Below are 13,591 nucleotides of genomic sequence, written 5' to 3'. Positions count from 1 at the left end.
TCTTTCAGAGCCCCGTACGAGGTTTACATTTCCTTTCGGCGACTTGGAGGAAAAGTACGCCGAGGATGAGAAAATGTCACCTAGCTAGATGAAATTTTGTACAAAGAGTGTGCGGGGACTCCTAGCTAAACGTATGCATGAGGAAAATGTTCCCAGAGCACAGGGTGTTTGAAAATCATATGCTCAAGCAGAGGATGTGTGAGCCAATATTTCCCCGAATGGAAGTGAGTTAAACTACATTGTATAGTTAGTAAACCAGACCTCTACCTCCGTTTCAATAGCAAACTGCTGCCGTGGAAGTTCAGGTACTAGGTAGGCGAAACATTGAATTTTGTGTGCAGAAATCTTTGTGTGTGTGTGTGTGCTTTTTCCAGCTGGATCATGCTTAACTGTCCTGGTGGTACTTATTTGTGTAGCCGGAAGATCTGATTTCACAACTGGGAGGGGCCACGGCCGGTTTCATTCTGTGTAATTCTAACATTATGCTCCTGTGTTGACCAACAGGCTCAAGCTATTAATGGAGTCGCTGTTCTGTCTCTCCCTCCCTGCCTTCCTCCCCTCCCCTCCCCTGACTTTGCATGCTCTCGTAGCCTGTTCTGACTTCACCGACAGCAAAGGGAGTGATATTTCAACTGGGCTCTTTTATTGGACATACTGAACGCTACCCATATAGGTTCCTCAGCTGACTGACGTTCCTTCAGTGCGTTTGGCATAAACTTTTGCTACATTTCCCCTGCAGATTTCGAAAGCAACCTTGAAATGACAGCAGTCAAAATTTCCGCTCCCTCTCCCGGCAAATTGGAATTTCTGTGCAGGAGATTCCTAGGACTGTGGCAGAGGCCTGAACTTTGGTTCTGACACAAAAACAACTGTAAATATCTTGCGTACGAAGCATTTACAGGGAGGTATATACTGAGGGCCTGTGCAACTTCTTTCTTCCTATTTTAAAAAGAGAGGTACCAAGAACAGATGGAAGAGCTTCTGACGGAATTAGGTAGCTTTAGGAGAAGCGTAAATGAACATGTTCAAGAGTGTGGAACCATAATAAAAAAGGACACTAAATGAGGATATCCAAGAGGATTAAAAAATAAAAATAAAAAATAGCAGCAACATTTTGAATAATCCATAACCCTCACTTTAATTTGTATGTCATTTTAGCAAATCTTAATTTTAGATCCTAGGAAAGCCCATAAGTAGAATTAGATTTTCTTGTTATTGGAAATACATTTGCCATATATTGACATTTGTGGTAGCTCCAATGTTATGTCAGTATCTGCAATTCAAGGTACAACACTAAGTGTGCTTACCTGGGAGTAAGTCCCATTGACCTCAACTGGACTTACTTCTGAGTAGACATACATAGGATTGCACTCGGGTTCTTCCTTTTAAAATCAACTGTTAAAAGAACAGGTTGATCTAACAGATTAAATGTTCACTTTTATTTTAGTTGTTATGAATGTTCTAAATAAAAATATATAAAGTATTCCCAGCGAGCAAATTTTCAGACTACTCGCTTTCTGTATTTAAAATTAATAGCAGTGCATTTCTCACTAAGTATGAAATATACTTTTCTGAAAGACTTTGACATCTTGACATCTTCAAGACTGAACTAGAGCTGTAATTTTTTACCTGGCTGGCATCCATCTGTCTCAGGAGACAATGGAAGGGTTGTGCCTTCAGGGGTGAAGTCAAACCGTTGGAGAGTTAAAGGGCCCCGCTGTAAGAAATGTGTATTTTCAATGTGGACTTAAAAAGATTATGAAGAGCTCTGTTCACACAAAAGTCCCACCAACTTGGACAACCAAATGTTTATGGAAGACCCACTGGCAGGATATGGGGAGATAAAAAAACAACAGATCACTTTCTAGACTTATATGAAGAGTTCTGCCAGTATAGCTTCACTGGATGCATTATTATTATTATTATTATTATTATTATTATTATTATTATTATTATTTATTTTGAACCTGTTCCTTCTTCAAGTAGAAAAAAGAAAAGTGTTTCACAATGGCTGTCAGCGAATAATTGTCCATTTAAACTTTCTTCTGTTGCACAGTTGATTTGCATTAAAAAGCATTTAAAATATATATATAAATCTGTAGCCTGTGATGAGACTCTGTAGCCGAAAGGTGGCAGTACCCCATCTGTTTAGCTGCTTTTACTCCTTTGGAGAGAAGCAGCTTAATTTCTGCTCGCATCTGGTTTGGACACACTGATTAACAATTCAAATCCTTCACACTATGAGGGCGAAATTCACGATTGCCTGTTTGCGTGGTTGTCAACCCACAAATTTCAAGCACGTATTTTTAGGACCTCCAAAGTTACTTTTATTAAAAGAGTGCATTAAAGTGGCTTTTAGGGCAGTTGCCCTCACAAGGTGTCATATGAAGAAATTCCACAATAAGTGATTGCGGACAATATTAAGGTCCCATCGATCCACACTGCAGCCCTGAAAACGAGCACAACAATGAATAAAAAGCGGATTGAAATAATAATAATAATAATAAGACATAACAACTAGTAGAACGTGGATCGAAATAGTGGGCTCCTGTGCAGTTGCTCTCTCCCTCCTTCCCCAGAATGTGTGGCCTCAAAATCCTTCATGGTTTTTAAGCAGACAACCTTTTGCTATCCAGACAATATAAATAGATTTTGTGCAGTAATCAAGGGAGCAATACATGTGCAGAAGATTTCTGTACAGACCAGAAATTCCTCACCATCTGTTCCAGCTGTTGTTCAGCTGAATTTATAGCAAGCGACTACTTTGCTGCTTCAAAAGAATTGCATGTCTATGCAGATGCAAAGATGGTGGACAGGCCAGAACAACCATAGAAACCGTTGTTTGGTGTGTGCAACCAGAGAGAAGAAATGACATGGAGCAATTTCATGAACAGGATGAACTCTAGGGGAACTTGTGTGCGTGCATAGCTTTGAATGGGGAATGGGTGTTGGGTGCTTAGCTGGCAAATGTTAGCTTGTGGAGGATGCAACATCTTTTTATCATCACACTGGTTCACAGAGTGGCTTGCTGCCTGCCTGCTGATAAAGTTGGAGGGTTTCACCAAAAGAATACAGGTTTTTGCATGCTTGTCTGTGCATTTGTAAAAGCCTGTGCATTTGTGGGTAAAAACCTCAGCGCCTAGGGCTTGCCGATCGAAAGGTCGGTGGTTTGAATCCCCGCGGCGGGGTGCGCTCCCGTTGCTCGGTCCCAGCCCCTGCCAACCTAGCAGTTCGAAAGCACCCTCGGGTGCAAGTAGATAAACAGGGACCGCTTACTGGCGGGAAGGTAAACTGCGTTCTGTGTGCTGCGCTGGCTCTCCAGATGCAGCTTGTCACGCTGGCCACGTGACCCGGAAGTGTCTTCGGACAGCGCTGGACCTTGGCCTCTTAAGTGAGATGGGTGCACAACCCTAGAGTCTGTCAAGACTGGCCCGTACGGGCAGGGGTACCTTTACCTTTTACTGTGCATTTGAGTGTGCAGAAGCTATTTTTCTGCACAGATGCGGGGATGTACTTAACTCACAAGGCAATACTGGAAACGGTGTTGGCTAATCTACACATTCAACTATTGCATAAAGTGTGCTGGTGTGCATATAATGCAACATTTAATTGGGAGTGATCGATCAATTTGTTCTTTGCAGATTTCTTGATCAGCACCTCCCAGGCTAATGTGTGAAACAGGATGCAGTTACCGTTTGGATTCCGCACTTCTCTGAATTTTGCAATGCAGTTATTGGCTCAAACAGTGTATTCAAATGTGTATTTTAGGATAAATTACCTCTTAGAATCATAGAATCATAGAGTTGGAAGAGACCACAAGGGCCATCGAGTCCAACCCCCTGCCAAGCAGGAAACACCATCAGAGCACTCCTGACATATGGTTGTCAAGCCTCTGCTTAAAGACCTCCAAAGAAGGAGACTCCACCACACTCCTTGGCAGCAAATTCCACTGTCGAACAGCTCTTACTGTCAGGAAGTTCTTCCTAATGTTTAGGTGGAATCTTCTTTCTTGTAGTTTGGATCCATTGCTCCGTGTCCGCTTCTCTGGAGCAGCAGAAAACAACCTTTCTCCCTCCTCTATGTGACATCCTTTTATATATTTGAACATGGCTATCATATCACCCCTTACAAATGCACATTTTGAGAGGGAATTTTTTTTTTTTTTAGAAACGTATATTTTGTGAGAAAATGCTTATTTAAATTCAAATTTTCCTGTGGATTATTTTCTTTTGCACAGATTAATATGGAAATGAAACAGGGCAGGCTTATAAATTGAACACATAGAAAGCTGACATGGTCTGAATATAGCCCAGTCCATCCATTCCTACATTTAATAAACTATGTTAGAAAAATATTTAGAGCTTGCAAACTTTTGTCTATAAAGCAGTAGCATCTGAAGAAGAACCATTTCCCCTCTCTCCTTCCCTGTGCCTGCCCCAGATCTGCTCTGGAGGGTCAGGAGAAACTCAAGAGCAGCACATGAGATGAAGGAGAGAGCAGATTGTTCCACCGGGCAAGCAGAACCCTAATTCATTTGTACATACTTTTGTCTTCACTTGGGTCCAGAGTCTCCTGAGCCCACATAGCAGCTTAATTTACATACAGCGCAAAAACGTGATTACAAAGCACGGATCCACGTGGATCCCCAGGATTTTTGCATTGGGTCACCCCAAACTCACCGTCAAATCACTTGTCTGTGGCCACAGCATGAACCACAAAAATCATACATCCACTGTTTTGCTCAGAATCCCCCCCCCTTGTTTTCCTCCTCTAAAAACTAGGTGCGTCTTATGGTCAGGTGCATCTTATGGAGCGAAAAATACGGTAATACTAAGCTGTGGTTTGTTAGAGTTGTCCCACAGACAGATGAAACAAATCATGGTTTTATTTCTCCAAAGTTTGGTATTTATTGGACAGGTGAACCCACCTGCCTACAGAACCTCTGTCTTGTTGGGATTCAGTCTCAGTTAATTAGCCGTAGACCATTACAGCCTCCAGACTCAAATAACCCATTGACCCGCTGAAATACAGCTGGGTGTCATAAGCACACAGCCCTGCAAGATCATCTGATGAGCTTGTCCTGTGGCTTCACGAAGAGCTAATGCCATGATGGGATCCCACAGCACAAATGCCGTGGGACTGAGCAGAAGTCAGGGCCTTCTGGAATTGGCCCTGTAGGTACGGAGCGGGAACACAGCAAACACAATCGGAGGAACCTCCCAAAACAGTGGAAATCATGTACGAAAAGATCTATCAAACAGCAAGAACTTTCATAATAAACCAAGGCTGATAGTATCAGCAGCCGCCAAGAGAACAAGGAGAATCAACAGGGACATGCTACCCTTCCCCTCTCCTGACTGAGGTCACCCATCAGAGTGACCAAGGTCGTTTGAGCACTGATGCCTGAAACAAGATTAGATATACAGTGGTACCTCGGGTTAAGTACTTAATTCGTTCCGGAGGTCCGTACTTAACCTAAAGCTGTTCTTAACCTGAAGCACCACTTTAGCTAATGGGGCCTTCTGCTGCTGCCGCGCCGCCGGACCACAATTTCTGTTCTGATCCTGAAGCAACGTTCTTAACCTGAAGCACTATTTCTGGGTTAGCGGAGTCTGTAACCTGAAGTGTATGTAACCCGAGGTACCACTTTACTACTGCCTGGAGATGTCCTGCCACCACTGTCTTCAGCGTCTTGTCCGTTTTCCCAGAGCACAGCTTTGAGAAGAGAATCGAGGAAATGGGGCCTAAATTACCTGCCGCCATTCTGCAAAGTTGAAATGGCAGCTGGCAAATACCATTGACCTCCATTGCTCCTTTTTTTTGCCATTCATTTAGCCAATGTGGGGTGCTGTGTGGGACCAGATTTGGCCTCTTGAGTTCATGAGGCTGATCCCTAGTGTCCCGCAATATGCAAAACAGTCCTCCTGTCCGTGGGTTTGAGAAGTATGCAGCACAATCCTACTCGCATCTACTCGGAAGTAAATCCCATTGAGTGGGAATAAAGCTGGCCTGGATTCAGCTGGACAGATGCAATAGCGGAATCCGGCATACGTCCCACTACTGCAGTTGGACTTTCTCCACTTCTCCTTGCACCCCTGCAAATTGTCTTGGGGTGGGTGGGAGAACCCCCAGAACAGTATGCAGTGGGAGGCGAGGGGAGATTGTTTGGGCTTGTGCTGACGGAACAAGCATAATAGAGCAACGCTGAATTCCTCTCTTGGTGATTTAGCCAAGCCCCACTTACTGCAGCCCAAATGCTGATATCGATGCACAGGAAAGATGAGTCTATGGTCCCCTTTAGTTAGTAGATTGAAGATATGATAGCGCTTGCAACTTATGAATGGATTGCCTACAGACGTAGGTTTTGTATGGCAGTTACAATGATATTTGAAATGTGTTTATACAAAACTTAGTAAAGGTAAAGGGACCCCTGATCATTAGGTCCACTCGTGGCCGACTCTGGGGTTGCGAAGCTCATCTCGCTTTATTGGCCGAGGGAGCCAGCATACAGATTCCAGGTCATGTGGCCAGCATGACTAAGCCACTTCTGGCGAACCAGAGCAGCACACAGAAACGCCATTTACCTTCCCGCTGGAGCGGTACCTATTTATCTACTTGCACTTTGACGGGCTTTCAAACTGCTAGGTTGGCAGGAGCAGGGACTGAGCAACGGAGCTCACCCCGTTGTGGGGATTCAAACTGCCAACCTTCTGATCGGCAAGTCCTAGGTTCTGTGGTTTAACTCGCAGTGCCACCCGCGTCCCTATACAAAACTTAGTAGGTTGTAAATAACCACATATTGTTGGTAACACTTTTATATACCTATACACTAGATAAGCATATATTAAATTTTAGTTGTTTGCCCATACAGTCATACCTCGGGTTACAGACACTTCAGATTGCGTTTTCTTGGGTTATGAACCTGTCGAAACCTGGATGTACTGGAACGGGTTACTTCTGGGTTTTGGCAGTCACACATGTGCAGAAGCGCCAAATTGCAACCTGCTTGTGCGCAGATGTGGCACTGCGGGTTGTGAACGTTGCAGGTTGCGAACGTGCCTCCCACATGGATCACGTTGGCATTCTATACAGCGTCCACTGTATAGTGATTTATTATAACTTTCCGTTTCATTTCCTGTTCGTGCACTTTTCATTTTCACTTTATTCTGTGCAACTTTCAATAACTTTTTAAAAGAAATAGACTGAAATCTCCCCCCTCCCTGCCTTGGCGCAAAACCTAGATAATGTTTATTAGTGCTTAAACAAACAAAGCAAACACCAATATACTGGTATTATATTGTATCAGGGAGCAATTTTAACCATGTTCCCCACAAACCTGGCAGGGCTTTGTGGCGGTCTGCCCTGCCACATACGGTAGGTGGGACAGAAAATGACCAGGGATGGGGGGCAAGCAGATCTCTGCATCATCCTGTAGCTGCCATTGTAATCAGGCCCAGATTGGGTCTCATCCAGTCACATCATGGCAGTGGGGCCAGCTTTCAATCCAACGGATTCTGGGCTGCCTCATCCCTGCTCTGAGGAAGCTCCATTTTTTGGGGGGTGGGGTGGGTGTGGGTGTTTTGTCCTCACCAGTGGCACTTCCACTTGCCCACAGATTCAGTGTGTGGAGGGAGACGCTCCCATCCAGTCGATCCACAACTCCCGCCCAGCGCAACGATGGTTCATTTATTATTATTTATTGTATTGTATTGTATCCCACCCTTTCCCCAGCCAAGGAGCTCAACAGGTGGCGCGTCCCCCTACCCATTTAATCCCACAACAACCCTGTGAGGTAGGCTGGGCTGAGAGGCAATGACCTGCCCAAAGGTCACCTGGCGGGCGAGTGGGGATTTGAACCCAAGTCCTAGCCGAACACTTTAACCATCACCCCACACTGGCCATCTCTGGCTTGCTCTGCCCATCTGCTAGCCTAACATCAATTAAATCCGCCAACAACAATTTATTTATTTGTATCCCGCACATCTGAATGGGTTGCCCCAGCCACTCTGGGCGGCTTCCAAACATAGTACAGTGGTACCTCGGGTTAAGTACTTAATTTGTTCCGGAGGTCCGTTCTTAACCTGAAACTGTTCTTAACCTGAAGCACCACTAATGGGGCCTCCTGCTGCTGCTGCGCCACTGCTGCATGATTTCTGTTCTTATCCTGAAGCAAAGTTCTTAACCCGAGCTACTATTTCTGGGTTAGCGGAGTCTGTAACCTGAAGTGTATGTAACCTGAGGTACCACTGTAAAACCTTAAACCCTAAACAGCTTCCCTATACAGGACTGCCTTCAGGTGTATTCTAATATATAATTGCTCATCTCCTTGACATCCTTCCACAGGGAGGGTGCCACTACCGAGAAGGCCCTCTGCCTGATTCCTTGTAGCTTCACTTCTCGCAGTGTGGGAACCGCCAGAAGGCCGTTGGTGCTGGACCTCGGTGTCCCAGTAAAATCATTCTGCCCGACGCATGAAGCATGCTTTCTTTCTATGCGCGCATGCTTGGAAGAGAACGGGAAGTGTCTCTTGTGGGAAACCTTTTAAGCCAGTTGTTGTTGTTAAAAGGGGGAGGGGAAAAAATAAATCAATGAATGGAATTGAGTAACTGTTGCAGCCTCATTAACATTTTTATTTGTGATAAGGGGACGGAGGGAATCGACAAGATACACATGCTTGAGAGGGAGGGAACTGGAGAAGAACGATAGGTGGGTGACCGTCCGAGATATGCAAATGAGCCTGGCGCTCTGACTTGCTGGAGCTTGCTGGTCCCTGGATAATCCTCAGATGTCAGATTTCCGTAAGGCTAACATGTGACACGCAGCTTTGCCTCGCAGTGAAGAAGTGTGCTTTGCTGGTATTAAGGGGGCTGGCGGGAGCATCGGCCCCGTCTGTGGGTTTGCACGCATCTGCCACCACCTTTTACTAGACGATGCGCGCCTTTCTGTGGACAGCTACCTTGCGTGGGGTTTTTTTAAAACGTGAATGCTTCTGCCAGCGGCTCTAGCCCCTCTTCCTCTTCGCGGCATCTCTTTAATTGAAAAGGAAGGAGAAGACAAAAGCCTTCTAGTTGCAAGTTCCCCTCTCCCACCTGCCCCATCTTGCGATGCCCCGTCGAGATTAGGAGCTGAGCGCCGTGGGGGGAAGCTGCATGAAGGAGTGGCGAGCCCAGAGTGAAAAGCAACCCTGCTGTCTTGTAACATGAACAATAGCCTGCAAGTGAATCTGCCCAGGAGCTGGGCCACTTCGAGCGGCTCCCTCCAGGAGAAGTCTGAACACTCTTTTTTCCTTTTCTACTACTACAGGATGGAGGATGAGGCGGTCTTGGACAGAGGGGCCTCTTTCCTGAAGCATGTGTGCGACGACGAGGAGGTGGAAGGTAAGGAACCGTCCCTCGTTTCTTTGTGTCTTGGTTTTGTGAATGGATCAAAGGTTGCCCCTTTCACGATCCAGAGGCATTGTGGGATGGGGAAGTCTCCTTACTGGCTGAACTGCACTTGGGAATGAATGGGGAGTGTTCATTAATAATGGAGAGTTTTGTTTTGAGGACGTCTATGGGGTGAGTGCCATGGTTTTTCCACGCTTCCAAGTTAATGCATACTTGGTTCTCATGCAGTTTTGGCTTTTGATGTGTGGAATACTTATCGGTGCTTAGCGAATCGCTGCTCCGTAAAGGATAATGCAGACGGCAAAGCGTTTAGCGAGCCTGATGCTAAACGAGGCCGGCAGAGCTGGCTCTGAAAGGGAGGCCTTGGAGGGGCAGAGGCGGGGCCCTCTGTAAGAGGATCACTTCTTTTCTTTCCTGAGGGATTCTTTCAGATCAGGACACGACTTTTCATGACGGAAGGCTTTCTCTCCAGTCCCCTCCCACTTAAAACTTCACAGAGCAGAGCAGCAGAGAAGTTTTCCCTTTTGCCTTTCCACAAAGGTGGAAATGAAGCACACCTGTCAATTTGCAAAACGTTTTTTAGTGCCACGCGTTGGTAGATTTTTCGCATGACTCTTGAAAGCTCCTGGAGAGAGGGGTAGCGTTTTCACATTCCATGGGCCAGCTTTTAACTTTGGATTTGCGTGGAAGCCGGTCCATTGAGTTCAGTGAGGGCTTGTGGACACATGAAGTTCCTGCAGGGAAAAATTAGTAATCCCCCCCCCCCCAAAAAAAAATACTTCTGGGAAGGCTCAGTTGCTGAAAATATTCCTGTTGTGTGTTCATTTGCTTTTTAACAAACAAAAAAAAAGCCCCCAAAAACCTTAAAACTGATTTCATTATCTGTTTCTCATGGGTTTAAAAGCCCAGAGTCAATGCCAAACAAACTCTGGTGGGCAGTCAGAGTTTGGGGAATTTCTGTTTAGAAAAATAAATGCATTTATTTATTTATTATCTTTGCTGTTGTGGATACTCATACCAACTGCCTTTACTTCAGCAATTTTATTTATTTTTTTGAAAAAAGCTTTCATGCTTAGAACGGCTTGTTTTGCCAAATGGGTTGACGGAACGAAGGATACACTGCGAGCGACATTTTCCTGCGCTGGCAAAACATGCACACTGAAATATGAGATTTGACAGTATTATGATAACATTTGCACCCAGTCCTTCCTCTAAGGAATGCAGGCTGCCGTTCATGGGATTGCCTCGTTTTATTATGATAGCAACTTTGAGAGACGGCTTAAGGCTAGATTGGGCAGCCTTCCTGAAGGCACCAGAAGAGTGAGGCCTTGTAATTACAGACAAAGTGGGTGGGGTCCCTTGCAAGACCCTGTCCTTAGGTTGACCCCAGGGTGAGTCCCCTCCAGCAACTCTACTGGGCCCATACTTTTCATAGATGCTGCCTCCCTCAACATGCTCACTTGGCAGAAAGCGGTGGGACTTTCCTTTATGTGTCACTGAATCATACAGGTGGAAGGGACCCTGAGGGCCATCTACTGCGACCCCTTGTAATGCAGGAATCTCAGCTAAAGCATCCATGACAGATAGCCACCCAACCTCTGCTTATAAACGTCCAAGGAAGGAGAGTCCACCACTTCCTCAGGGAGGCCTTTCCACCAGCAAACAGCTATTTCTGTCAGAAAGTTCTTCCTGATGTTTAGTCAACATCTCATTTTTTGTATGTAACTTGAATCAATTGGTTTGGGTCCTACCCTCCAGAGCAGGAGAAAACAAGCTTGCTCCATCCTCCATGTGACAGCCCTTGCGATATTTGAAGATGTTACGTATCTCCTCTCAATCTCTCCTTTTCCAGGCTAAATAGACTCCATCAGCCCTAGCTAAGAGAACCAGTGTGGTGTAGTGGTTAAGAGTGGTAGACTTGTAATCTGGTGAGCCGGGTTCGCGTCTCTGCTCCTCCACATGCAGCTGCTGGGTGACCTTGGGCTAGTCACACTTGTCTGAAGTCTCTCAGCCACACTCACCTCACAGAGTGTTTGTTGCGGGGGAGGAAGGGAAAGGTGTTTGTTAGCCACTTTGAGACTCCTTTGGGTAGTGATAAAGCGGGATATCAAATCCAAACTCTTCTTCTTCTAATCACCAAATGAGTCCAGATCATCTGGAAAGTCAGTTTCCCCACAACCTACACAGTCCCACTCTCGCCCTGTCCAGAAAGAACACAGGTGGTTAAAAGTGAAATATATGTTTAATTAAGGAATTAAATTAAATTTGGAACAAGCAGACACTAAATACTGACACCCTGCAAACGATATCTTCCCCTCATCCAACGAACTCTGTTCCTACATGTTATCCTAACTGTGTATTTCCTGACATTACCTCCCTCAGAGTTCCATTCTAACTGTCCCTCTGACTGTCAAAATTTTCCAAACTGAGGTCACATTCACATTACATATCCAAAGCGCTATAATACCACTCTAAACAGACATGGATTCTTCCAAAGAATCATGGGAGGTGCAGTTTTCCAAGAGTGGTGAGAGTTTTTTGGAGGACTCCTATTCCCTTCACAGAGCTACAAATTTCCAGAGAGGAAATTTCACCTCTATTTCCCAAGAGGCAAAACCATTATTGTTATTTATTATGTATTGAATTTATATGCCGCCATATACCTGTATGTCTCAAGGTGGTTCACAGAATGAAACCAAAACATAAAACCACAAAATATATACTCAAAATAAAAACAGCAACCTAATATCGCCCCCCGCCCCAAACCCCCACATTTTAAAAGGGCATAGGATGTCAATCACATCAACCACAGGCTGGTTTTCCATAAGTGCCGCCAAAGCAGCATTTATAAAACCCACTGGAAAGCAAACCTCAGTTGGGGGGCTGCTATTCAGTCTTCTAATTCAGGTGTGGGGAACTGGACCCGGCTGTGTTCTTATTTCCACACACACCTCTGGGCCAAATTTGACAGGTGGGCAGACTCACCCACCTGTCAACCACCCGACGCCACAGTGGTGTCAGATTACCTGCTTTTGCCCACAGGGTTTGAAATCCAACCACACACGGACAGAGAAGGGCATGCAGCACATCCCAAATGCTGACAATCAGCTGATCGTTGGTGGTTGGGAAGCCTTATGTGCCACATCTGCAAAGCGTTGCTGATGCTTGGGGAAGTCCTGTGTTTTGCACTTCAAGGGCACCCACTGTCAGCTGATTGTTGCTGTTCGCCTACCAAGCTTAGGGTAGTGAGAAGTTCCTACCAAACTGAACACCTGCACACTGCTTTTCCTCACAGGGGCTGCTACTCCTTGAGGAAATGTACCTTCTTGCTTGCCCGGAAGATGCTCTTTCTCTGGTCCTTTCTCCTATGTGCCGATATTTTGGAAACTTGAATATCCTCCTTCATAATAAGAATTTCATTATTTATATCCCGCCCATCTGACTGGGTTGCCCCATCCACTCTGGGCGGCTTCCAACGTGTATAAAAATGTAACAAAACATGACACGTTAAAAGACTTCCCCAAACAGGGCTGCCTTCAGATGTCTTCGGAAAGTCATGTAATTGGTTATCTCCTTGTCATCTGATGGGAGGGCGTTCCACAGGGCAGGTGCCACTACCGAGGAGGCCCTCTGCCTGGTTCCCTGTAGCTTCACTTTTTGCAGTGAGGGAACCAGCAGAAGACCCTTGGAGGAGGACCTCAGTGTCAGGGTTTATTTTATTTATTTATTTAATTTAATTTAATTTATACCCTGCCCTCCCCGGCCAAGACCGGGCTCAGGGCAGCTAACATCAGGTATAAAAACAATTGATTAAAATATAACTTAAAAACAAGATTAAAATACTACTTAAAATGCAGCCTCATTTCAGTGGAAGCCCAGATCAAAAACTGTTTGGGGGGGAGAAAACATCAAATCTTCACCAAGGCCAGCTGTCCAGACTGGTCCTGTGTGGGCCAGAAAAGCCAGGGAAGTCCCCAAATAGAAGTTCCATCACAGAAGGAGAAAGGAAAGAGGGGAAGGGGATCAGGCTGGTTCCAAGCCAAAGGCCAGGCAGAACAACTCTGTCTTACAGGCCCTGCAGAAAGAAATCAGATCCTGCAGGGCCCTTGTCTCATGAGACAGAGCATTCCGCCAGGCCGGAGCCAGTGTTGAAAAGGCCCTGGCCTTGGTTGAGGCCCAGGACCTCTAGAGTGTTGCTGTTTATG

General features: G+C 45.6%; 1 protein-coding gene and 1 long non-coding RNA gene across 10 annotated transcripts in view; both read left to right on the top strand.

The window, feature by feature from the left end:
• The window catches only part of LOC310657754, a 197,638-nt gene that overhangs the window by 40,086 nt on the left and 143,961 nt on the right, over nt 1-13,591 (top strand). The window lies entirely within an intron of this gene.
• SLC4A4 (solute carrier family 4 member 4) overlaps nt 1-13,591 on the top strand; it is a 190,775-nt gene that overhangs the window by 37,038 nt on the left and 140,146 nt on the right. For 6 of the 9 annotated variants that reach the window (XM_083398250.1, XM_083398252.1, XM_083398246.1 and 3 more), the window contains exon 1: nt 9,185-9,377. In XM_083398250.1, the coding sequence (XP_083254376.1) occupies nt 9,200-9,377 (178 nt within the window). In that variant the 5' untranslated portion in view covers nt 9,185-9,199. Of the gene's footprint in view, nt 1-9,184; nt 9,378-13,591 lie in introns of those variants that run through there. The other 3 variants (XM_083398253.1, XM_083398254.1, XM_083398249.1) reach the window with 1 other exon arrangement.

This window comes from Podarcis tiliguerta (genome assembly GCF_965153285.1).
Source record: "Podarcis tiliguerta genome assembly, chromosome: 9".
Lineage (NCBI taxonomy): Eukaryota > Metazoa > Chordata > Lepidosauria > Squamata > Lacertidae > Podarcis > Podarcis tiliguerta.
This window is presented reverse-complemented; position numbering and strand designations above follow the sequence as displayed.